This window comes from Mustelus asterias, chromosome 1 (assembly GCF_964213995.1).
Source record: "Mustelus asterias chromosome 1, sMusAst1.hap1.1, whole genome shotgun sequence".
Taxonomy (NCBI): Eukaryota; Metazoa; Chordata; class Chondrichthyes; order Carcharhiniformes; family Triakidae; genus Mustelus; species Mustelus asterias.
In genome coordinates this window covers 131908885-131933906 of record NC_135801.1, presented here as the reverse complement: position 1 = coordinate 131933906, position 25022 = coordinate 131908885, and the positions used below count along the sequence as shown (strand labels likewise).

General features: G+C 41.4%; 1 protein-coding gene across 6 annotated transcripts in view; it reads right to left on the bottom strand.

The window, feature by feature from the left end:
- slc38a9 (solute carrier family 38 member 9) overlaps nt 1-25022 on the bottom strand; it is a 69823-nt gene that overhangs the window by 19478 nt on the left and 25323 nt on the right. For 5 of the 6 annotated variants that reach the window (XM_078219124.1, XM_078219112.1, XM_078219131.1 and 2 more), the window contains exons 3-11: nt 20501-20630; nt 11310-11431; nt 11138-11201; nt 10894-10987; nt 9389-9559; nt 8948-9007; nt 5958-6155; nt 4190-4297; nt 566-672 (exon numbers count right to left, since the gene is read on the bottom strand). In XM_078219124.1, coding sequence (XP_078075250.1) covers nt 566-672; nt 4190-4297; nt 5958-6155; nt 8948-9007; nt 9389-9559; nt 10894-10987; nt 11138-11201; nt 11310-11431; nt 20501-20630 — 1054 coding nt within the window. Of the gene's footprint in view, nt 1-565; nt 673-4189; nt 4298-5957; nt 6156-8947; nt 9008-9388; nt 9560-10893; nt 10988-11137; nt 11202-11309; nt 11432-20158; nt 20268-20500; nt 20631-25022 lie in introns of all 6 variants that reach the window. The other variant, XM_078219146.1, reaches the window with a different exon arrangement.

Here is a 25022-nt window from a genome sequence, read left to right as displayed (position 1 = left end):
AAGCAACCAGTTTTGAATATAAAATGGAGTGACTTCTAAAATTCTATAAAACCTAACAACCTGAAAATGTACAAACTTCAAAAGCAAACAGCTCATTGTAAATTACTTCGGTGCATCCTTAAAAACATGTTTTATTTAGCCCTTCTATTTGAGAGGACCCTAAGCAATACCAATAGTGGCCAAGAGGAATCTTTAAAGTCATTATTAGGAGCCTGGAACAACTTGTCTTGTGGAAGAGCCACAGAGAGAGCTTTCTCAATTAAGATGTGGCTGCAAGGGAATTGATCCAGAGGTTTTCCCTCAGAAGGAAGGGCGGACAAATTGAAGCAATCGATCATGTTTTAATTCTTGTCAGCACACTGGAGATGGTTTAAAAAGTTAAAAGCAAGGTTTTACCATTTTGTTTTGGTCAGGAATGGCACTTAAATGGAAAGATAAATTTGAAATAATATGCAATTCAAATGCCAGCTTATTTAAACCAGATAGCCAAGTTAAACACTATTACCATGAATGTTACAATGTAACACCCTTGCCTAATGGAGCCCTTCCTATAGTTTTAACTTACATTATTTTCTTGGTGTTGGTTGTTCCTCAACAGCGTGATGACACAGTTGTGAATGAAGAAAGCAAGTGCAAGAACTCCAGTCAGATGTGGAAAAGATAACCTGAACTCTGGAAAGGAAAAACAAAACTTCACTAGCTACGTAATTAGCATCCAATGAGTTTGCTTCAGCTCATTTAATTTGCTTTGAGCATATATGTTTTAGCATTTCATGCATAAAAATGTGACCCTGACGTAGTTTATCATATTTTAACTGGAGGAAATTTCTGTTCGTCCAATGCTGGATATACAAGCAATGTTACAAATGAGATATCGTGGATAACAGGGGAACAAAGGAGTAGTAGGCCATTCAGCCGCTCGAGCCTGCTCTGCCCTTCAGCGTAATGGTAGTTGATGGTCAGAAATAAGTGAAATTGAACATTTTAAAAGCTGAACATTACACATAATTGTCCTTGCTCTACTCTCAAAACTCAGCCACTCTAAAACCCGGTCACTTTTTGATACTACTTCACAGACTACTCAGTCTCTCATCCTCTGCCTCTAAACTACAACTTGTTCAAAGCTCAAGCGTGTATCCTCTCTTGTCCTATATACAGTAGCTGTCACACCTGTATATTGAATTTAAGTGCTCCTATTAATGCCTTCATGCTCTCACCTTGGCAGCTGGAATTTAATGTGGATAAGTGAGAGGTTACCCATTTTGGTCGGAGGAATAAAAAAAGCAACTTATTTAAATGGAGAGAAACTTCAGTGCAGAGGGACATAAATGCCTTTGCGCAAGTTCAAAGAATGTTCATTAGATGGATTCCAGGGATGAAGGACCTGTCTTATGAAGAGAGATTGAGAATTTACGCTTATACTCGCTGGAGTTTAGAAGAATGATGGGAGGTCTGATAGACGCATACAAGATGCTAACAGGGGTTGACAGGATAGATGTAGACTTTCTCTTGTTAGGCATTCTAGAATGAGAGCCCATAGTTTTAGGCTAAGGGGTGGCAGATTTAAAACAGAAATGAGGAATTACTTCACTCAAAGGGTCATGAATCTGTGGAATTTTCTGCCCAGAGTGCAGTGGATGCTGGAACACTAAACAAATTTGAAAAAGAAACTTTTTAACTAGCAGGTTAAGGGAGTGGGCAGAAAGGTGGCGATGAAATAGATGATTGTATTGAATGGCAGAGCAAGGGGCCAAATTGACTACTCCTGCTACTAGTTATGTTATGTTCATCAACATCCTCATACCATTACTGCAAGGCCCTACAGCCTCGCATCCTCTCCCATTTTGATCCTTTGATCATGGCCTTCTGCTCATTGAACACCTCAGACCTTACTATTTATGGCACAATCTTCTGCCGCCTCTGCCTAAATTGCTGGAATTCACTCTCATACCCCTCTACCTTTCATTTCCCTACCTTTTGCAAAGCTTTCTCTCCCATCAAACATGGCATTCTTCCTTGATATTTTCAACTCTTAGCGAAGTCATTCAAGGCACTTTACAAAGTCAAGATGCCAATACAAAAATAAGTTTACTGTTGGGATTGGCTTTCGTTGTTTGTGGTTTGCAAACAAATTTTAATAGTTTAAGTCACATTCAACTGCCATGTTGAAAAGGAACTAGAGATGTTAGTCAGCAACAATCTGTGTCCTACATAACTGGTCAGCTACTGAGGAAACACTCACAAACAAACCTACATATACAGGAAAATAATTTACGTAGTTTCAAAAATAATTAGGAAAGAACAGTTAAAAAGGATAAACACAATATGACAAACATGTTAGAGATCCTACTGACATTTTAAAATTTTCAAAAACTGGTTGTTAAAAAATCTTCCCATTATGTTGAAAAGTCCTAGAATCATAAGCCAAAGTCAGAGAACACAAAAGTCCTATTTGTAATGGCCGTTTGGGTGTTCCAGGGGCCCTCAAGTCAAAAATGACCCACATGAGACATGTACAAAACATCAGATGCAAGTTGCACTGGATGCTATGAGGGTACGGCACTTAGGCACATGCAATGACCATCTGTCTGGAGTATGCAGATTAGGCAGAACATGCATTCAGCAGCAGGAAGGAACCTCCCAGCAGCACCTTTTAAAGGAATCAGTTACTTGCACATTAGTTGCCAATTGATTTTCACTGTTCTCGCTTTGAACGTATGTTTGTGCTTTCGAGAGATCATTAAGACAAGTCTACAACAAAGAGTGGAGCAGCCGTTGGATTTTTCCCCCGACTTCTGCACAATACTGTTGCTCCCAAACTGGAGTGCAGTAGTAGACTTTCAACTGGAAAGCTGGAAGGTTTGTGTGGGGGACATCCTACTGCACTAATTAATTCCCCCCCTCCTGTAGGGCCATGTCTAATAAAACCGAGACCACTATCACCAAAGCTAATTTAACTAACAACTATTACAGGGCTGGCACATTCACAGTCCATGGATAAAAAGATCCATGATCCACTAAATCTTTAGTTCCCTACTCCCACTGCCCATTTACAAAACCTTTTACCTGGAGTTTGAAATGTGTTCCATTATTGGAAACATTTTCAAACCCCCTCATCATATGTAGTGGTAAAATTAAATAGGTAATCCTTTATAAACATGAAATATACCAACCTAAGTAACAGCAGAAAAAGTCCTCACTTTTCATTTAGCCATATACAGAAACATTCTATATTTAAATATGTATAAAAGTCTATAACATGCCATTAGTGACTGCTGTGCAAACAAATAAATAGCCAGTGTACACACAGGCCTCTAAAGAAGGGAGATGAAGGACCTAATAATCTGCTTTTGGCAATATTTGATTGAGGGGGAATGCCGGTCTCCTCCTGTGGAGGTGGGATGGAGTACAAGAAAAAAGATGCAAAAAGGAGGAAAGACTGTGGATTCAGAACAGATAGTTTCGCTAAAGCTGCAGCAAATGCAAAACAATCTCTGCAGTACCTTGTACTTGCCTGCAACCAAATAAAAGATGGAATGGGATTAATTGGATTGTTCTTTCAATGAATCACCACAGGTGTGATGGGACAAATAGACTCCGCCTATCCTACATAATGCAATAATTCCAGGTGCTCCAATGAGTGGGAGACAAGTTCCCAGGAGCGAAGTCTACAAGAGATCCAAGGACATTTGTTGACCCATCATGTCCAAACATTTCCAATCTACATAATATTATCAAGATCAGTTGAGTTCAAATCCCCTCGAGTTGTGTTGAAACTGTTGGGCTGCACTTCAGTCTTGCAATTAGATTGCCTCTGTTGGATGTCTGGTGTCAGAGGAAAAGCTACAAATAATGCACTAAAGCTCCCGAGAAGGAAATCTTATAAAATGGTACAGAAATACTCAAGACAATAAAGTTAACCTATAAGGACACTCTCAGATATACCAAGGTAACAAGTGGTTGCGATGGAAAAATTTAGGTCACACCAAGTTTTTCTATTCTAGAAGGATAATATCAAATGGGCTAAAAAGACTCAGAATCTATCTTGCAATTAAAAATAATCAACTCAAAAGGCAAGTTAGTCAAATAGGCCATCTCCCCCAGATTCCCTTTTAATTTTAGTTTGATATGTCATTCTATACATGAGACATAATAATCAAGTGGAATGTACAATTATTCAAAACATTACCTGCTACAAAATTATGTGCAGATTCAAACCAGTGGAACTCCAAGTGAAATCCTTCTCTCCCTGCCTTCAGTGTTACTAGTATAATTAAATAGATGACTGAAACTGTGCCTGCAAGTAAAAAAGAAAAACTGAAATGACACATATTTGGATGCAGAGGAATCTAATTAAAAATGAGCATTAAAAGGTTCCACTATGCCTCTTAATGAGTAAAAGGAGGAAATGCACAACCCAATGTAATTCCAAGCCATATCAACCATATGTGGTTATTAAGTATATTTCCGAGCTGTATCTGATCAATGTATCCATTGAGACCAGCAATATTTGAAGAACACAAAACAGCATGTTCTGAATTAAAAGCAACATGATCAAGACAATTGTTAACAGATCATTTCTCAATCTGCATACGGAGAATCAGCAGCTAAACTGAAACTAAAGTAAATTATCAGAAGTCATTATTGGAGTAGCATCCAAACTATCAGGAACACCCACTTATTTTCCCAAATAGAACAGGTCCAGGATATGCTAACATTGGAATAAGAAGCAACATCGTCACAGCTAAACTGGCACCACATGCCTAATGATTGCTTCTGCCCATTGGAGAAAAAAGGGTTGTCTACATCTCTGGCTCAATAGAAACATAGAAAAAAATCAGAGCAGGAAAACGCCAATCAGCCCTTCAAGCCTGCTCTGCCATTCAATATGATCATGGCTGATTCTCCGTCTCAACATTATACTCTCGCACTCTCCGCACAGCCCTTGACACCTTTAGAGTCTAGAAATCTATTTCCTTCTTAAATATATTCAGTGATTTGGCCTCCACATCCTGTGGTAGAGAACTTCACTACCTTCTGAGTGAAGAGGTTTCTCTTCATCTCAGTCCCAAATGGCCTACCCTATATCCTGAGACTGTCACCCCTTGTTCTAGATGCCCCGGGCAGAGGAAACAGCATCCCTGCATCCCATTCAGCAGTAACTGTAAAGTCAACCATTATGTGGAAGAGAGCACATCTCTTTCGCCAACTGCCCCGTCCCAAAAGAAAACAGCATTTTAAAAAAAATCACTAAATCCAAATAAAATCTAACCATAAACAAAGTTGAACCAGCACTTCAGCAAACACCAAATTCAGATTTGCCATTGCGAAGCCAGAGGCAAGTCAAATACATGAACAGTATAAGACAGCATTTAACTGTGAGATTAGGAAGGAATCAAATCAATTTTAATATTCCCACTACAGTTAAAATCCAAAACTGATTTGAAGGCAGCACAAGCCAAAGAAAACATGAAGACTAAAGGCTAAAAAGGAGTTCACTCTCTTCCTGTTTCCAGAAAATGTCCCACTGCCTCCATTCACAATTCTAGCATTTTTTTTAAGTGTTCTGATAACCATAATTTTTCAACTATTGCTGATATTCAAAGGCACAGCTCTTCCAAACCATCTTAAGTGATCAGTACATCTTAAATTAATTCAAAAAATAATGTTGCTCATGGCACAAACTGAAAACTAAACTCCAAAAACACAAGAAGTTGCAGAAATTATTCTGTGCAGAGACATCTATCATATAGCCAATCCAAATAAATACTACGCACAGTCATGAGAAGACTTCAAAGTTTAATGGTGACTTTCCAAATTCTTGGACGCACTGGAGCTACCACAGTTTATTTGCTAAATAGCTTGTTTTTTTTTTTAAATCTAGCTGTTTCTTCAATTAATGTCCTTACTCTCAGCAAGTTTCTACAGCTGCATCAGCATTCAAATGAAATACTTACCTAGGTTATTGAATCGTGCAAAGAATGAAGCAGACTTGAAGCTGAGGAGAGGCAACAACAGGAAAATCAGGTAGAGGGGGACAGTATTGGTTTTATTCCACCATTCCCGAAACTCCTGCACACCTGTGTCATTGCTTATGATGAAAGACATGTCTGTGCTGTTATGGTGGTGGACTCCGGGTGGGTTTGGACAAACAACTGAAAATAAAAAGCAAGGATCAGAATCGCAAATTCTATAAACAATTGCAACAACCTTCAAATAAAAAGGTATTGAAAACAAATCTGACTTGGCAGCATGCTCCAGTCAGTAGAACGTACTGATTGGGAACTTGTTTGAAATGTTTGGGTTAGCTTCTGTTATGCATTTATGGCATAAGAATGAACATTTGCACTCACTGGGAGTGATAAGAGATGGATCAGTCAGTCACTTTACTTTGGACCCTTGTAGTTAGAGGAAAAATAGATCCATGCCTATGTTCTAATATGGTCTAAAATACAAAAATTAATTGCATGCAACTCAAATATTTCCATGCATTGAATTTGAAACAAAAACACCATACAACTCTGTTAACTATGGGCACCGTATGACCATCTTTCAAATTTTATCAAATACTTTATAGCAATAGCTGTACAGTAATAGTTATATTTGTGGGCTTTTTTATTCACCAGTCAAGTTGCAAACAAGTCCTCAATCCCCAAAGTCAAAGCTTTTATTCACCTGTCCAATGTCTAGCCAAATACAGAAGTGGAGATGCAAAGTCCATGGTGCTCGCTCTCCAGAAAGTGGAGGGCAGGGTCATTGAATATTTTTATGGCTGAATTAGATAAAGTCACGTCAATCATATTATATCCAGTAGTAGTGGGAATGTGGAAGCAAGGCTATAATCTGATCAGCCAGGAGCGTGGATGGCAGAGCAGGCTTGAGGCAAAAAAATGGTCTACTCCTGCTCCTAAGTTCTGTGGTTGGATGTCAAAGTAGTTTTGCCAGGAACATAACTGAGCAATTTAACATGGAGACAACAAAGGTCTATGAGGGAATCTGCAGCAGATGAGTTGAGGCAGGGCAGAGTCAGGTGATGCTCAAGCAGAAATGAGTTTTAGTGATTTGTGCTTGGAAACTCATTTCAAATATGCTTTCAAGACTCAAACAGTTGCCAGGGAGCGAGATGAAGTTGATGGCGAGGGGAATTGAATTTGTGGTGGGAACTAAATACAATGCCTTTGGACTTCTCAAAATTTATTTGGAGGAAGTTTCTGCTCATCCAGCACAGGCTGTCAGACAAGCAGTGGCAAGAACTCTTAGTGAGAATGATCTGTGTGCCATCAACATACATGTGGAAACTGATGTGTGTTTGCAGATGATGGTCACCAAAAGGCAATATGTGATTAGAAATAGGGGAGTCAAAGATAGATCCATGAGGGAACACTGGAGGTCTGGAAGTGCCATTGCAGGTAATGTTCTGATATGACTGGATAACCATGAAACCCATGATGCCAGCTAACTGAACGATGATGGAGTGACATTGGAGGAGGAAAGCATATTCAACTGAGTCAAAAGTTGCAGACAGATAGTTTACCTTTGTGAATGTCACATAGGATACCATTTGTGACTAATACAAAGCAATTCTGACACTAAGGCAGAGACAGAAACCCAATTGCTTGAATCCCTCCAAAGAGTTCCGTAAATGATGGGAAGGATTTGCAAGCTGTATAATGTTCAAGAACAGAGGGGAAAGAGTGTTTGGCAATCCAGCAATAGCCTGCAATGATGGAAGGGAAGGGCAATAATAGCAAATTTAAAAGGAGAGGGGGACAGCAACTGAGAACCATTAACAACGTCAACTAGCAAAAGGAGCCAGGAAAGGAAATTCAATGGCCAGTTTAGTGGGAATAGGGTCGAGAGAGCAGGGGTAGTCTCATGGATGAACTTAGAGAGAACAGACAGGGAAATAGGTGAAAAACTGGAGAAAGATACAAGTTCAGGGATAGGGTGGGACATAATCTTGGAGGAGGAGGTTTGCCTCGATGGGCTAGAGGAAGGGAAGAGACAGAAGCAGCTAATGAAATTGTCACAATCTTAGTGACAAAGAAATCCATGAGCCAGGCAGGAAAGTTAAGGCCACAATCAGATCAGCCATGATCTTACTGAATGGCAGAGCAGGCTCAATGGGCTGTAAGACACACTCCTCTTATTTCTTACAATCTTATGTGAAATTTTTTATGGTACAAGGGTGGGCAGTAGAGTGCAAGGGTTTTAAAGAGAGAACGGTGAGATGCACAAAGCAGGATGAAGTACCAGAACAGTAGGTGGGGCAGATTTGGTGATACGAGCCACATCATCATTGCGACAGGTTGACTGGATGGGGATAATAGTATGGTAAAGCCAGGAAGGGAGGAGGGTATCACCACCCTCCAGCCAAATCTGTGTCAAGACCATGATGTAATTGCGATCATTCACAAGAGGCTTGTAGCGGACAAATGCCTTGTCCAAGAGTGAACAGACATTCTAGCAGGAAATGCTGAGGGGGACAATGAAAGCTGACCCATTAGCAGAGTTTACAGGATTGGCACTAGAAGTGATAAGTTGACAGGAATCAGTTTGTCAAGATTTAACCTCCAGTAGGTTCGACAAAAAAGTAGGATGGTCAGTTGTTTGTTAAGTAGGCAATGGAGTGCCTTGGATGATGGCAAGTGAGGCAGAGAGAAGCTAGTTTGTCAATGAGATGTAAAGACTAGGGTGCCAGAAGAATCAGAAGGCAAAGTTAGGGGTAGGACTGAGGATCCTGGACCCAAGAGTGAAGAAACGGCAAGAAGCATAACAGAGAGAGATATGTATAAAGACTAAAAGGAAGCCAAATATTGGAGAATAAAGTGGAAATAGAGCAATGGGTTCAGGTCTGGATATTAAGTAAAGAACTATGCATACATTTTGTGATGAAGTTTACATTTAAATTCTATATTAAACCTAACTCTCAAACCGTCAGTACTACCTTTAACACTTCCATTCGTACTTAACACATGGTCCACTTCTGTGACATTATGAACATAATCTGGAAAATAAAGTAATGGGACATGGTAAATGAGATTAAACAAGCTTAAAAATCAAACAAACAATCATAAAAACAGCCCTGTGACTGCTTTGTGCCACTAGTTTCTGGAATATTGAAAAGCCTTTGGTTGATATCAATTCTTACAAGCAAACCTCTGAATTGTGGAGGCAATTGTAATCAATTTATTTTCCTCATGTAATAAATACCATTCACAGTAATTTGATAAAATTAGAATGCTCAAGATTTTAACGTGTAGGAATTCTCATCATCTTGAATGTGATAATTAAAAGATTTAGGAATCAAACAATCTGCAGAGATCTAAGTTATACTTAAAAGTTCAAACTGGTAGAAACAAAGTTCTTTTTTCAAAAAAAAACTTACTGTAAATAAATTTCCCGGTGTTGAAGAGGAAATTGGACATAAGGACCCAGTAAACAATCATGGCTCCAAAAAGAGAAATGAGAGAGAAAAGAAGACTGGACCACTGACCAAATGAGCCAAAATAGTATTTGCAGACATCAGGAAACTCCCAGTCTGATGTATTGACATAATCTTTAAGAAAAACAAACAAATTTTAGAAATCAATTCAGCAAATAGAGGGCCAAAAACTCTGCTGCTAGCCTGCTGGTTAAAGATATTAATTGGAGAAACCGTGGTCAAGCAGGCCACAAAATCCCAAGAGTGGATTACCACCAGCATCAAGGATTTAAACTCATCCAGACCACTGCACTTGTGGTGTAATTCTACTTTCCCTTTAGTGGAAAACAGCCAAACTGTAAGGAGGATGAAGCAAGCACAACTGAGCAAGCATCTTCCATAACCATGACCTCCACCACATAGCGCAGCAAATATATGGAAACACCACCACCACCTGCAAGCTCCTCTCCAAGCCATACAACAACCTGACTTGGAACTAAATTGGTGTTCCTTAACCGTCTCAGGGCCAAAATCCTGGAACTCCCTTCCTATAAGCACTGTACATATAACTACACGATATGGATAGCAATGTTTCAAGAACGCATCTCACCACCATCTTCTCAAGGGGAACTAGGGATGGGCAACAGTGCTGGCCTTGCCAGCAATGCGCACATCCCATGAGTGAAGAAAAAGTGGACACAAAGCAGACAGATTTTGTGTGGCAAAGGGACTTGGAGATAATTTACTGAACAAATGTGCTTCTCAGATACTTTAATTCATACATACTCAAGTCTTTGATTTACATGCCAAATAACCCAACAGTCCAGTTATTAATTTTTCTCATCGAGTAGCAGCTGAAAGTGACTTGCTAAAACACTTTGCTGTGAAGCAAAGAGCCAAAATGTAAGTTCACATCCACCATTCTCTGAACTGTCCATATGTCTAACAAAAAGACTGCACAAATTGGTTAACCGAAATTTAATTTCAATATATTCTCATTTTCCTTTGTGAATTGAAATAGCAAGGCCTTTATAGTGTAACAAATTGAATGCATGCTCCCCATAAAACTATTTTGGGAATGAAAATTTCCATCCAGTACTCAGGTACAGAAGTCTAAATTCATTTTGAAAGAAAAAGTGTTTTGACAATCCCATAAGTTTAGAACAGGTTTTATCACAAATGCATTAAAAAAACACATTACCATTACTACTATTAGTCATTTAAAATTAATTATCCCCAACCTCAGGTACCATTCAACAAAAATATTTTGAAAATTGATGTTTCCTTAAATACTTTAACTGGACAAATTAAACATGGCAATGATTAGACAATAACCAAGTTGCCAGTATGCAATAAGCAGTTAGGTTAAACACTACAAATTATTTTTACTTGCAAAATATATTTCTGAAATCCTTGCAAATTACTCAATAACCACATTAAATAGCAAATTACAAAATAATAATACGCACCTATGGTCTGTCGCGATTTCAGCACCCGATAACAACAGTACAGCATTAGCACGTTCATTGAAACGAGCAATATAATCCCTAAAGTAAATCCTGCCTAATTGGGAGAGGGAAAAATGGTTATTGTTTCTGAAGAAGCTATAACTTCAACAAACTGGCTCTGAAGTTGCAACATTTTAATTAAATGCAGAAAAATTGCAACACAATATTGATAAAAATTCATGAAACTGTGCAAAGAACTCCTAACCTCCTTTAGTGCCCATGGAAGACTCAATATCGATGTACCCATCATAGTATTCCAGATGGAAAATCTGGAAAGAAATGAAATTCACTATCACTTGAATCCTGAACATGGAATACATTATATATTTTCCTTATAAACTGGGAGATTACTGAAGGAAACGTAAACCTATACATACATAGTGACTATGCTGGGATTCTTTCCATAGCCATCTATGCTACTTTCAAATTGGAGAGCACTTCCCAGTGGACTGTAAACATAAATTTTCTCTTCAGCAGGAATTACGTGATCAGGTGGTACCTGTAAAATATTAATGAATCATAGCAATTTATGAACAAAGTTTCTTCCATATTTAAAAACTTTCACAACAATCTCATTCATAAGACCATAAGATGTGGGAACAGAAGTAGGCCATTCAGTTCATCAGGTCTGATTGCCATCAATGAGATCATGGCTGATCTGCGGTATGTTCTGTGCTCAATGCCAGCTGCACAGTCTGAAAATCCAATTCCATGCTCTAATAAACTTTGTAATCCAATGACCTCCTGAACTATAACCCCCAGTAAACAGCAACTCCTCCAAAAACTGCACTCCCACACCAAATGCGCTTGTCCATCATATCTGTATTAGCTCCTCAATGTCTCAAATCTTAAATTATCTTGCTGTTCAAAATCCTCCCATCATCTCGGCCCTCTCATTTCTAACCAATTGATCACTACAATTCTCTCACCCTAAAACTCGCTATGCCTATGACCTTGGTCTCTTGTGCATTCACTCTCACTCTTTGCCTCAGCATTGGCAAACATGATTTAAGCCACACTAACCCCTGTTTATAAATTTCTCTCCTTTAAGAGCATCCTGAAAATCCATCTATAAATGTTTCCCTTCTTTGACCAGGTACCAAATTTCCTTGTGCCTCTGTAGCGCTTAGGATGTTCTTCTATATTAATGGTTCTTTACAAATGCAAGTTCCTGTGGGATAAAATCAAACATGTCGACTGCAATTGCAGAAGTCCACAGCACTGTATTAATGACTTCCTATGCATTTTCTACTTCCCTCTTGTTAATGACTGATACCAATCATTTTTTATCTGTCAAGCAGGCTTTCAATGTTGCCTGCACTCAAGTGAACTTGACAGAGGAAGATGTGGCGACAAATTGATCTGGATTGCTTAGGCTTGGCTTCAGATTATTAAGAATTGGGTCTTGGAGAAAACATTGAATAAAATGACAGGTACCACTCTGGCTTAAAAAACTTCGATGGTAGTCATGATGTGGAAATGCCGGCGTTGGACTGGGGTAAACACAGTAAGGAGTCTAACAACACCAGGTTAAAGTCCAACAGGTTTACTTGGTAGCAAACGCCACTAGCAGCGCTCCGAAAGCTAGTGGCATTTGCTACCAAATAAACCTGTTGGACTTTAACCCGGTGTTGTTAGACTCCTTACTCTACTTAAAAAACTTAATCAGCTACTGGAAAAACATTTTTGTTTTAAGGAGCGACTACTTGACACATTGCTCATTCAAGGACTTTAACATTCTGGAGACACTTTATGCAAGACAATTTGAGTGCCATAGTGGAAAGGACAGCTGCTACAAACTATCATTGCAATGCAAGTCTCTCTCCAGGCAGTTACCATTTGTACCAGGGGCAACAATCAGAATCTCCACCTGCAGGCAGGAGACAGCTAGAGAACTGAAAACACTATACCCTGCTTAAGTACCAGAGACTCAATGTCACCACACAACAGTGTGAAGGAGCTGCACCCATACTGTTGCACACCCTTTGGTGTTCAACACCAACCACAAGCTTTACAAGAGATAAGAGTGGTTGCAATGAGTAAATTAGAGTAGTTCGCCCCAGTTATCAAAATCTATTGCTCAGTTGTGACACAGCAAGATCATTAGTCTATCACGCAAACAAGTGTTAATACACAAAACATTAGCTAGATATTTGGAAAAATACCAAGTATTGAGCTTTCTTAAGGATTATATGCTCTAATATACGGTATATACAAGATAATTGAGGATGGATATTACTTGTAGCAAATTACTACAGATGCGAGAATCTGAAACTACTTGGTTATCTCAGATATTCATCTAAAATCAGTTGGCTATCTACAGCACCACATGAGAGGAATGATTACAGCCATGGCTCAAATTAATTTTGAGCTTGATTAGTTGTCTGGTCTTCCAAGTAATGCATTGTGGGGGAGGGTCAATATAGGTTACACAATTTTTTTGATTTATTATTGTCACATATATTGAGATACAGTGAAAAGTATTGTTTCTTGCACGCTATACAGATAAAACATACCATTCATAGAGTACATAGGAGAGAAGGAAAGGAGAGGGTGCAGAATGTAGTGTTACAGTCATACCCAGGGTGTAGAGAAATATCGGCTTAATCTATGGTAGGTCCATTCAAAAGTCTGATGGCAGCAGGGAAGAAGTTGTTCTTCAGTCGGCTGGCACGTGTTTTCAGATTTTTGTATCTTTATCTTGATGGGAAAAGGTTGAAAAGATTATGTATGGGGTGCATAGGGGCCTTGATTATACTGGCTGCTTTTCCGAGGCAACGGGAAGTGTAGATAGAGTCAAATAATGGTTAGGGACACACGGGGCAGAATAATTGAGACGGCCAATGTCCCGACGACAGTTCCCAATGAAAAGGTCGAGGGCAGGTAATTGTCCCGGTGGGGGTGTCCAATTGGAGGCAGAATGTTGGAGGCATATGAAAGGATCTGTGGAAGAGGGGGTTAGGCAGCGTTTCGCTTGCACCTCTTTCAATTTGGTGTATTGCATTCACTGCTCTCAATGTGGTCTCCTCTATATCAGAGAGACCAAGCATAGACTGGGTGATCGCTTTGCTGAGCACCTTCGATCTGTGTACAATCAGGACCCTAACCTTCCGACTGCTTGCCATTTTAACACACGATCCTGCTCCCATGCCCACATGCCTGTCCTTGGCTTGCTGCAAATGTTCCAGTGAAGTTCAATGCAAACTGGAGGAACAGTATCTCATCTTCCTCCAAGGCACTTTACAGCCTTCCGGTCTCCACATCGAATTCAACAACTTCAGATGATTTGCTCTACCCCACCTTGGCCCCCTTTATTTTCATGCTATTTACTTTTTTTTTTAAACTGTTCTCTACCTCATATTTCTTTACTGTCTTTCTTCATTTTTCTTCCCCCCCCCCACTCTTTCCCACTATTTCCCCCTTCCCTTCTCACCCCCCCCCCCCCCGTCCTTCCCCTTTTCTACATTTTACTTCTGTCCCATCTCTCCCCACCGCCCCCAACATCTTCACCTGTCACAGCTTCTCTGTCGTTCAGCCATTCACACCCTTTATTCTCCGTGGACAGCCATTGGCAGTATTTTCCCCTTGTTTTTGTGGCTATGACTCATCTTTCATTCCCTCATCTTGCAGTATAAATACCTCCCACTTCCTATGCCTTTCAGCTTTGACAAAGGGTCATCTGGACTCAAAGCATCAGCTCTTTCCTCTCCTTACAGAAACTGCCAGACCTGCTGAGATCTTTCAGCGTTTTCTCTTTTGGTTTCAAATAATGGGAGGCTGGTTTGCATTATAGTCTGGGGTACGTTCACTTGTAGTTTCTTGTAGTCTTGGTCAGAGCAGGAGTCATGCCAAGTTGTAATACATCCAGAAAGGGTGCTTTCTATGGTGCATCTATAAAAATTGTTCAGAATCGTAGAGGACATGCTGAATTTCCTTAGCCTCCTGAGAAAGTAGGGGCGTGGGTGGACTTTAACTATAGCAATGTGGAGGACAGGTTGTTGGTGATCTGAACACCTAGAAACTTGAAGCTCATTACCATTGATGTAGACAGGGGCATGTCTTCCCCGACATTTCCTGAAGTTGATGACTGTCTCCTTTGTTTTACTGACATTGAGGGATAGATTATTTTCATCACACCATTTCACCAGACCCTCTCCTTCCAGTACTCCGTCTCATCATTGTTTGAGATCTGACCCACTATGGTGGTGTCATCAGAAAACTTGAAAATGGAGTTGGAGCAGAATTTGGCCACAGTTGTCAGTGTATAAGGATCATTAATGTATATAGAGATCAGCCATGATCTGATGGAATGGCAGAGCAGGCTCGAAGGGCTGAATTTGCCTACTTCTGCTCTTCTTTTATGTTCCTAGCATAGTAAGGGGCTGAGGACACAGCCTTGTACTTGGTGTTGAGGATAATGGTGGAGGTGGTGTCGTTACCTATTCTTACTGATTATGGTCTGTGGGTTAGGAAATCTGGGATCCAGTCGCAGAGGAAGGAGCTGAGTCCCAGGTCACGGAGTTTGGAGAGGAGAGTTGTAGGCTGAGCTGTAGTCAAACAGGAGTCTGACATAAGGGTCTTTTGTAATCCAGGTGTTCCTGGGTTGAGTGCAGGGCCAGGGAGATGGCGTCTGCTGTGGGCCTGTTGCGGCGATCGGCAACCTGTAGTGGATCTAGGCAATCTGGGAGGCTGGAATTGATGCATGCCATGACTACCCTTTCGAAACATTTCATACTGATGGATGTCAGAGCCATCGGGCTGTAGTCATTAAGGCACACCGCCTGGCTTTTCTTTGGTACAGGGAAGATGGTCATCTTCCTGAAGCAGGTAGGGACCTCAGATCGGAGTAAGGAGAGGTTAAAGATGTCTGCGAATTCCTGGCCAGCGCAGGATTTGAATGCTCATCCAGGCCGATCGCTTTCCTTGGGTTAAAAGTGAATTACTGCGGATGCTGGAATCTTTCCTTCGGTTAACTTTCAAAAAGGCTGATCTGGCATCTGCAATACCGGTTCAACCGAGGCTTCTGGAGTGGATGACGTCCTCTCGCTCAAAACAGGCATAGAATGTGTTCAGCTCATCTGGAGGGGTGCATTGTTGCTGGTGATTCTATACACCTTCAGCTTGAAGCTGTTACGTCTTGCAGACCTTGCCATAGTCGCTAGGAGTCTGTGTGGCTATCTTGTAAAGCAGCTCCATCTCAGAAGTGCAGGAGACGATGCAGCCCATTGAGTCTGCAATGGCTCTCCGAAAGAGCATTCCACTCCTTCGCCTTGCACATTCTCAGATAGCAATCCAATTCCCTTTTGAATGCCTTGATCGAACCTGCTTGCCACACCCTCTGAGGAAGTTTGTTGCAGACTCCAACCATTCCCTGGGTGAAAAGATTTTTGCTTGCATCACTTTTACTCCTTTTGCCAATTATTTTGAATGTATGCCTCCTCATTCTTGATGTCCTCGAGAGAGAGAGAGAACAGTTTCTGACTATTTACCCTGTCCACACCCCTCAGGATCCTGAACACCGCTTATCAAGTCTCCTCTCAGTCTATTGTCCCCAAGGAACACACAAACACACACAGTCAGTCATACATATCAGGAAGATCAAGGATCTTCCCTTGGGGAAGTCCACTATAAACCTTCCTCCAATTTGAAAAATAACCATTTATCACCACATTCGATTTCCCGTCAGTCAGCCAATTTCTTATCCCTTTTATTTTCCCTTTTATTCCACAAGTTAAAATTTTGCTCAAGTCTGAGGTGTGGCACTGTATCAAATGCCTTTTGAAAATCCATATACACATCAACAGCATTGCCCTCATCAACCATCTCTGCTAACACCTCAAAAAACACCTTAAAATTAAACATAATTTTCCCTTAATGAATCCACACTGCCTTTCCTTAATTATCCTGCACTTGCCAACACAACCAAAGCAGGCCTCGGACTTGCGCCACTTTTGGTTCCTGAGAACCAGGTTGTAAGACGCAACATCGCAAGTCAGAACTGATTTTTCCCATGGGAACAACATCACAAATAGGGGGATTGCTTCCTGAACCAAGGCTGGAAATTGCTCATGGGGTGCCTGGTAGTATCAAATGCTCACAACTCTTGCCCTGTCAAGTCGCTGTGGCAACCGTTGCAACACCTTAGCACAAGTGGCAACACCTTAGCACAAGTTCTTCAGTTGTGTGAGGAGATATAAAGCCATCGATCACTATCAATTGTTTAACCTTGATACAAAAGTCCAAGGTCACGTACCAACCGACTCAAGAACAGCTTCTTCCCTGCTGCTGTCAGACCTTTGAATGAACTTACCTTGCATTAAGTTGATCTTTCTCTACACCCGAGCTATGACTGTAACACTACATTCTGCACTCTCTCTTTTCCTTCTCTATGAACGGTATGTTTTGTCTGGATAGTGCGCAAGAAACAATACTTTTCACTGTATACTAATACATATGACAATAATAAATCAAATCACTTGTTAAATACAACACAAGTGTATGAATATATTAAAAATGCAACAGTTGCACCAAAACATTTTAACAGAACAATGCACTCATTTCCAACCTAATAGTTCAACCTATCCAGTATTATAGATGGTACCACAGAACAGCAATGCGCATCATAGAACATTCTGGCATGGCGTCATAAAATCAAAACCAACTTTAAAAGTCCAAATGTGGTTTATAAACATTGTTAACTGTTGTCCATTGTAACACGAATGCTGCAAGGTCGAGGGCTACTTGTATTGCCTTTGTCCACAACCGTTGTTCCCAGAAGTTTCCCTACCACTGAAGTCAAATTGTGGTTGCCAGCTTCATCCTTGCACTCTATTTTGAATAAGGATGTAACATTCTCAATTTTCCAGTCCTCTGACACCGCCCCCGAGTCTAAGGAAGACTGAAAGATTATCACTCGTGCCCCTTCAATTTCTATTCTCACCTCCCTTGGATCTCATCCAGTCCTGGTATCATGTCCATTTTAAGTAAAGAAATTTGGCATGTCTGCTACAACTCTCACTAACTTCTACAGATGCACTATAGAAAGCATTCTTTCTGGAGCTATCACAGCTTGATATGGTTCTTGCTCTGCCCAAGACTGCAAGGAACTACAAAGGGTCGTGAATGAAGTCCAGTCCATCACCCAAACCAGCCCCCCATCCACTGACTCTGCCTACACTTCGTGCTGCCTCGGAAAAGCAGCCAGCATAATCAAGGACTCCACGCATTCCGGACATTCTCTCTTCCACCTTCTTCCATTGGGAAAAAGATACAAAAGTCTGAGGTCACGTACCAACCGACTCAAGAATAGCTTCTTCCCTGCTGCCATCAGACTTTTGATTGGACCTACCTCGCATTAAGTTGATCTTTCTCTATACCCTAGTTATGACTGTAACATTATATTCTGCATTCTGTCCTTTCCTTCTCCAGGTACGGTATGCTTTATCTGCACAGTGTGCAAGAAACAATACTTTTCTACACTAATACATACATGTGACAATAATAAATCAAAAAGTAAGGCTGGCTCTTCTAACACCACTTCCTTCTCAATTGTAAATTCTTTGAGCGTACCAGTTACCTCCTCTCTCACCTCAGCCTGGATAGCCCAGACTTGCCCTTCCCTCTGTAAAGACAGATACAAAGTGCTCGTTTAATAGCTTTGATCTTTCTCCTCCATCTACATGCAAGTCCACTTTTTAAATCTCTTAATTGGCCCTACTTCCTCTTTTACCACACATTTATTTTTATATGCTTATAAAAGGAAATCCCATGGTCTTCTATCTGAGCTGTCCAGCCTCTTTCTCCTTTCTTTAACTAGTTCTTTCACTTCCCCTCTGGTCCTTCTGTCATCAGCCTGATTCCCCATTTTATTTTCTACCTGACATCTGGCGAATGCATACACTTTCCTTTTCATCTTCAATACTGTCATTATCCAGGGTTCTCTGGATTTATTTATCCTACTTTTCCCCTTCAAGGGAATATACCTTGATGTTGCCTACAATACTTTTTCTTTGAGGGTGGCCCATTGTTCAGCCATCGTCTTTTCTGCCAACATTTGATTGTAACTCACTCGTCCCATCCAAGTTAGGTTTCCCCAATTAAGTATCGCTGTGTTAGATTGCTCCTGGTCTTATTCCATGGCCAACCTAAACCTTATGATACTATGGTCGCTGTCCCTGAACTCCCACTGATACGTGATGCACTTGGGCCAACTCATTCCCCAGGTTAAGGTCCAACAGTGTCTACCCTCTCATTGGACCAGAAACATACTGCTGCAAAAAAATTATCTTGAACACATTCGAGGAACTCTCATCCATCTTGCCCTAAGCACTATTCCTATCCCAGTGTATATTTGGATAATTAAAGTTCCTCATTATAATTGCTCCACAATTCTTGCACCTGTATAATTTCTTTGCAAATTTATTTCACTGCATCCCCTCCGTTAGTTGCTAGTCTATACCAACCAATGTTGGTGTACCTTTTTCATTCTACTGTAACGCCATCTTCAAACAAACAATCTCTCTTCTCTTCACCCCATTTTTCCTTTTCAGTCTCTCTCAAATACTCCTGTGTACAGGGTGCTTAATACCCAGACCTACCCTTGAGCCATGTCTGTTATCATTGTTCCATTTAGCAAATCTTGTTAACCACACAGTGCATTCACATGCATGAACCTTAACCTAGGGTTTTTTAAAGAACTTTCCCCTTACTCTGACCCCATCTAAATGACCTTCTAATTCCCTACTCCAATTCTATCAAACTTTCCAAGTATTCTCTTCACATAGATACTACTCTGATATGTCCTTCCGATCAGTTAATTCTTCTCAACTTCCCACTGCCTGTTTTTCTTCTCTCCATTCTGAATTTCTGTCACACTCCTTGTTTCATTCAAATAGCCTTTTCTAATTGGGTGGCACAAGAACATCCGAGAAGGGGCACTGTAATTGACCTACTTCAAGCAAGAGATAGAACTGAGGAAACCAAGGTCCCTCTCCCCAATGTTCTCCCTCCTTACTCCTTGAAAGTAGTAGCATCTAGTTTGCATTCTGCTCTATATTTAGTCATTTTCAGACATCCAAGTATCATGCGAACCTTTACAACAAACAAAAGCCACCCTCCCCATGCTTATCAAAAACCCATGCATCACACTACACAAACAGAAGTGTCATCCAGGAACACTGAGCCAATTGCAAGAAGTCTACTACTGCTTTGAGGCCAGTAAACTCACCAAACCATAGATTAACTAGAAATCTTCCTGGTCTGTACGGCTCACCAATTAACTAGATTACTCATCAAATTAGGAGGTGCCAAGGTTCCTGCTCCTAAATTAATAATTCCTGCAATTACAAAAGTACAAAGATGCACCTAGCTTAGCTAAGTACAATTAGCACACGGAACTTGATCAAACAGTACAGTAGAATGCCACTCATTCCATTGTGACAATGTAATCACTTTAAAAATCTTATGAGGCAACTTAAGTCAAGTTATCAGCACAGGAAGTGGAATGAGAGTGGGGTGGTATTGCAAAGCTTACAGGTTTATGTTTTAAGCTTTGCAAAAAAAAACCTACCAAGGCGTTGTGTGTCGTGGTCAACTTGCTGTAGTACTGAACACGGCTATTCATTGCTGAAGCTTCATCTGTCACCAACTCTTGCGGGTCTGTGTTTCCATGGAGGTTTCTGGGTCGCACATAGAAAGGTCTAAATGTAAGATAAAAAGTATATTTCATTAAGTGTACAGAACCGGGTGTTTACAAACAAGAACTTTAGACTTCTATTCATTCATGAAAGTGTCCTTGAGGTGGTGAGCTATCTCCTTGACTGCTAGTCAGTGCAGTGAAGAAATGGATTTCCAGGAAACAATGAAATAAGATCAGGATGGTGTGCGACTTGGAAGGGGAATTTACAGCTATGGTGTTCCCATGCACCTGCTACCCTTGCCCTTTTAGACAACAGCAGTCTTGGGTTTCAGGAGTTGTCAAAGAAGTGTTGGCAACTTGCCTTAGTGCATTTTGTAGATGACACACACTGCAACCACCATGCACTGATGCTGAAAGGAGTGAAGTGAATGTTTTTTAAAATTCATTTTATGGGATGCAACTGTCACTGGCTAGACCAGCATTTATTACCATCCCTAGTTGCTCTCGAAAAGGAAATGGTGGTGAACTGCATTCCTGAACCACTGCAGTTCCTGAGGTGTATGTACACCCATAGTGCTGTTAAGGAGGGAGTTCCAAAATTTTTAGAGGCCCTTCAATGCAGGAGAGGCCATTTGGCCCATCATGTCTGCACTGACCCTCTGACAGACTTATCTTAATGTGGAGATGCCGGCGTTGGACTGGGGTAAACACAGTAAGAAGTTTAACAACACCAGGTTAAAGTCCAACAGGTTTATTTGGTAGCAAAAGCCACACAACCTTTCGAGCTGCAAGCCCCTTCTTCAGGTCAGTGGGAATTCTGTTCACAAACAGAGCATATAAAGACACAAACTCAACTTACATGAATAATGGTTGGAATGCCAATACCCACAACTAATCAAGTCTTCAAGAAACAAAACAATGCGAGTGGAGAGAGCATCAAGACAGGCCAAAAAAATGTGTATTGTCTCCAGACAAGACAGCCAGTGAAACTCTGTGGGGGTTACAAATAGTGTGACATGAACCCAATATCCCGGTTGAGGCCGTCCTCGTGTGTGCGGAACTTGGCTATCAGTTTCTGCCCAGCGACTCTGCGCCGTCGTGTGTCGTGAAGGCCGCCTTGGAGAACGCTTACCCGAATATCAGAGGCCGAATGCCCGTGACCGCTGAAGTGCTCCCTAACAGGAAGAGAACAGTCTTGCCTGGTGATTGTCGAGCGGTGTTCATTCATCCGTTGTCGCAGCGTCTGCATAGTTTCCCCAATGTACCATGCCTCGGGACAAGACGTGCCGGATCATCGACACGGATGCCATCATCTCACGTGAGAACACCATCCACCAGGTACACGGTACATACTCTTGCAACTCGGCCAATGTTGTCTACCTGATACGCTGCAAGAAAGGATGTCCCGAGGCATGGTACATTGGGGAAACTATGCAGACGCTGCGACAACGGATGAATGAACACCGCTCGACAATCACCAGGCAAGACTGTTCTCTTCCTGTTGGGGAGCACTTCAGCGGTCACGGGCATTCGGCCTCTGATATTCGGGTAAGCGTTCTCCAAGGCGGCCTTCGCGACACACGACGGCGCAGAGTCGCTGAGCAGAAACTGATAGCCAAGTTCCGCACACACGAGGACGGCCTCAACCGGGATATTGGGTTCATGTCACACTATTTGTAACCCCCACAGAGTTTCACTGGCTGTCTTGTCTGGAGACAATACACATTTTTTTGGCCTGTCTTGATGCTCTCTCCACTCACGTTGTTTTGTTTCTTGAAGACTTGATTAGTTGTGGGTATTGGCATTCCAACCATTATTCATGTAAGTTGAGTTTGTGTCTTTATATGCTCTGTTTGTGAACAGAATTCCCACTGACCTGAAGAAGGGGCTTGCAGCTCCGAAAGCTTGTGTGGCTTTTGCTACCAAATAAACCTGTTGGACTTTAACCTGGTGTTGTTAAACTTCTTACCAGACTTATCTTACCCAGGTCCTGCCCTATCTCCCAAATTTAAGAGTGAACAACATTGCTGTGGGTGTGGAATCCCATGTAGGCTAGACCAAGTAAGGATGACAGGTTTCCTTCCCTCAAAGACATTATTTGATTTGATTTATTATTATCACATGTATTAACATAGTGAAAAGTATTGTTTCTTGAGCGCTATACAGACAAAATATACCGTTCAGAGAAGGAAACGAGAGAGTGCAGAATGTAGTCTTACAGTCATACCAGCAAATTAATGGAAGGTAAGTCCATTCAAAAGTCTGACAGCAGCAGGGAAGAAGCTGTTCTTGAGTCGGTTGGTATGTGACCTCAGACTTTTGTATCTTTTGCCCAAAGGAAGAAGGTGGAAGAGAGAATGTCCGGGGTCCTCAATTATGCTGGCTACTTTGTCGAGGCAGCAGGAAATGCAGACAGAGTCAATGGATGGGAGGCTGGTTTGCGTGATGGATTGGGCTACATTCACGACCTTTTGTAGTTCCTTGCGGTCTTGGGCAGACCAGGAACCATACCAAGCTGTGATACAACCAGAGAGAACGACACCTAAAAACTTGAAGCTCTCGACCCCTTCTACTTTGTCCCCATTGATGTAGACGGGCCTGTTCTCCTTTACGCTTCCTGCAGTCAATGACAATCTCCTTCATTTTGTTGACATTGAGGGAGAGATTATTGTTGCTGCACCAGTTCACCAGATTCTCTATCTCATTCCTGTACTGTGTCTCGTCATTGTTTGAGATCCAACCCACTACGCTGATGTCGTCAGCAAACTTGAAAATCGAATTGGAGGGGAATCTGGCCACACAGTCATAGGTGTATAAAGGGGACTGAGAACACAGCCTTGTGGGGCACCGATGTTGAGGATGATCGTGGAGATGTTGTTGTTTATCTTAGATGGGTTTTTACAACATCGACAATGGTTTCATGGTCAGACTTTTAACTGAGTTTTTAAAAAATTCACAATCTGCCATGGTGGGAGTCAAGCGACAATACCACTGTGGGAGATGGAACAAGGGCTTGCTCCTTTCACCCCAAGCATCAACCAGGAGTGCCAATCAAGCTCAGACTGCTCAGATGAATGAAAATGGAACGGAATATAGTGGAATATCCACTGTTACTATTATAATGGCTTTGTAAGATTCTGCGGCTTTTGGGCTATGTCTTCAATTGAAGGTAAAATGAAGGGGATCATTTGATCTGTTCTGAAAACTGCCCAACAGCGAGCTGGGTATTTTGACTGCCAAAGATTAAAGGGACTAGATTATTTTACTGAGAAAAAGGTTCAAGTTATTCACACTTGCAGACAATAGCAAATACATCTAAGCTACCTGTGTACAGACTGAGAGTCCGCCAGTCCCAGGGAAGTGTTAACCTCTTGAGATCTACACTCCAATGCTGTATTCCATTACACAGGTGAAAAATCAATTTTGTAAAGAGCTTGATGCTGCGAGCAGTAAAATCCCCAAATTCCCAGGTTAGAACATATTTACCTACTAGGGGATTTCAACGCAGGAGTGGACATAGATGAGGAGACGTGGGCTCCTGCCTCAGACATTACAGCCTAGGAAAGATAGAGGCATGTCCAGGGTTTACTCCTACCGTGAGGTTCCCGTAACGAACACTTTCTTTCAGAACAAATCATGTCACCATGTGTCCTGGAGACATTCAAGATCAGGGCATTGGCATCAGCTGGATCAGATTATCACCAGACATGACTGTCTGACTAGCACAGCCATGACTAGGATAACGTACATCAGTGGAGGAGCTTAACAAAGTTATTGACTCATTTGCCCTGGGCAAAGCTCCAGATGCCGGTGTTATACTGCCTGAACTCAAACTTGGGCAACTAATAGTGTCGCAGCAAACTTCTCCATCTCTGCTGGAGGGAGGAGGCAGTGCCACAGGTTGAGTGATGCAAAGATTGTGACCCTGTGCAAGAACAAAAGCAACCACAGCAATGGTAACAGTTATGGAGACATTAAATTAAAAGCAAAATATTGGATGCTGGGAATCTGAACTAAAAATCGAAAAACGCTGGAAGGAGTTAGCAGGTCTGGCAGCATCTGTGGAGACAGAAACAGAGTTAGCATTTCAAGTCCATATGACTCTTCTCCAGAACTTGAAATGTGATGGATTATATAGTTGGAGAGAAGGGTGCAGAAGCAGAGCACTCTAGAAGGTCAGGGATAAGAAAGAGTTCAGGGGAGATTAGACAAAGATGTCATGGACACAAGGCAAAAGAGTTCTAATGGTGTTAAAAACTAATGGCAAAGTTGTGAATGTGAATACGTTAACAGCAGAACAAGGGCCAGAGCTCTATGAAAGCAACACCAGTTGGCCCTGTGGTGGGTGGATGGGTGGAGTTCATGGTCTGACACTGAGGTTATGGAGATATTATCCTATTGAGCATCAAGGGAAAAGCATCTGCCCATATTGCCTTCATTAGAGTACAGAACC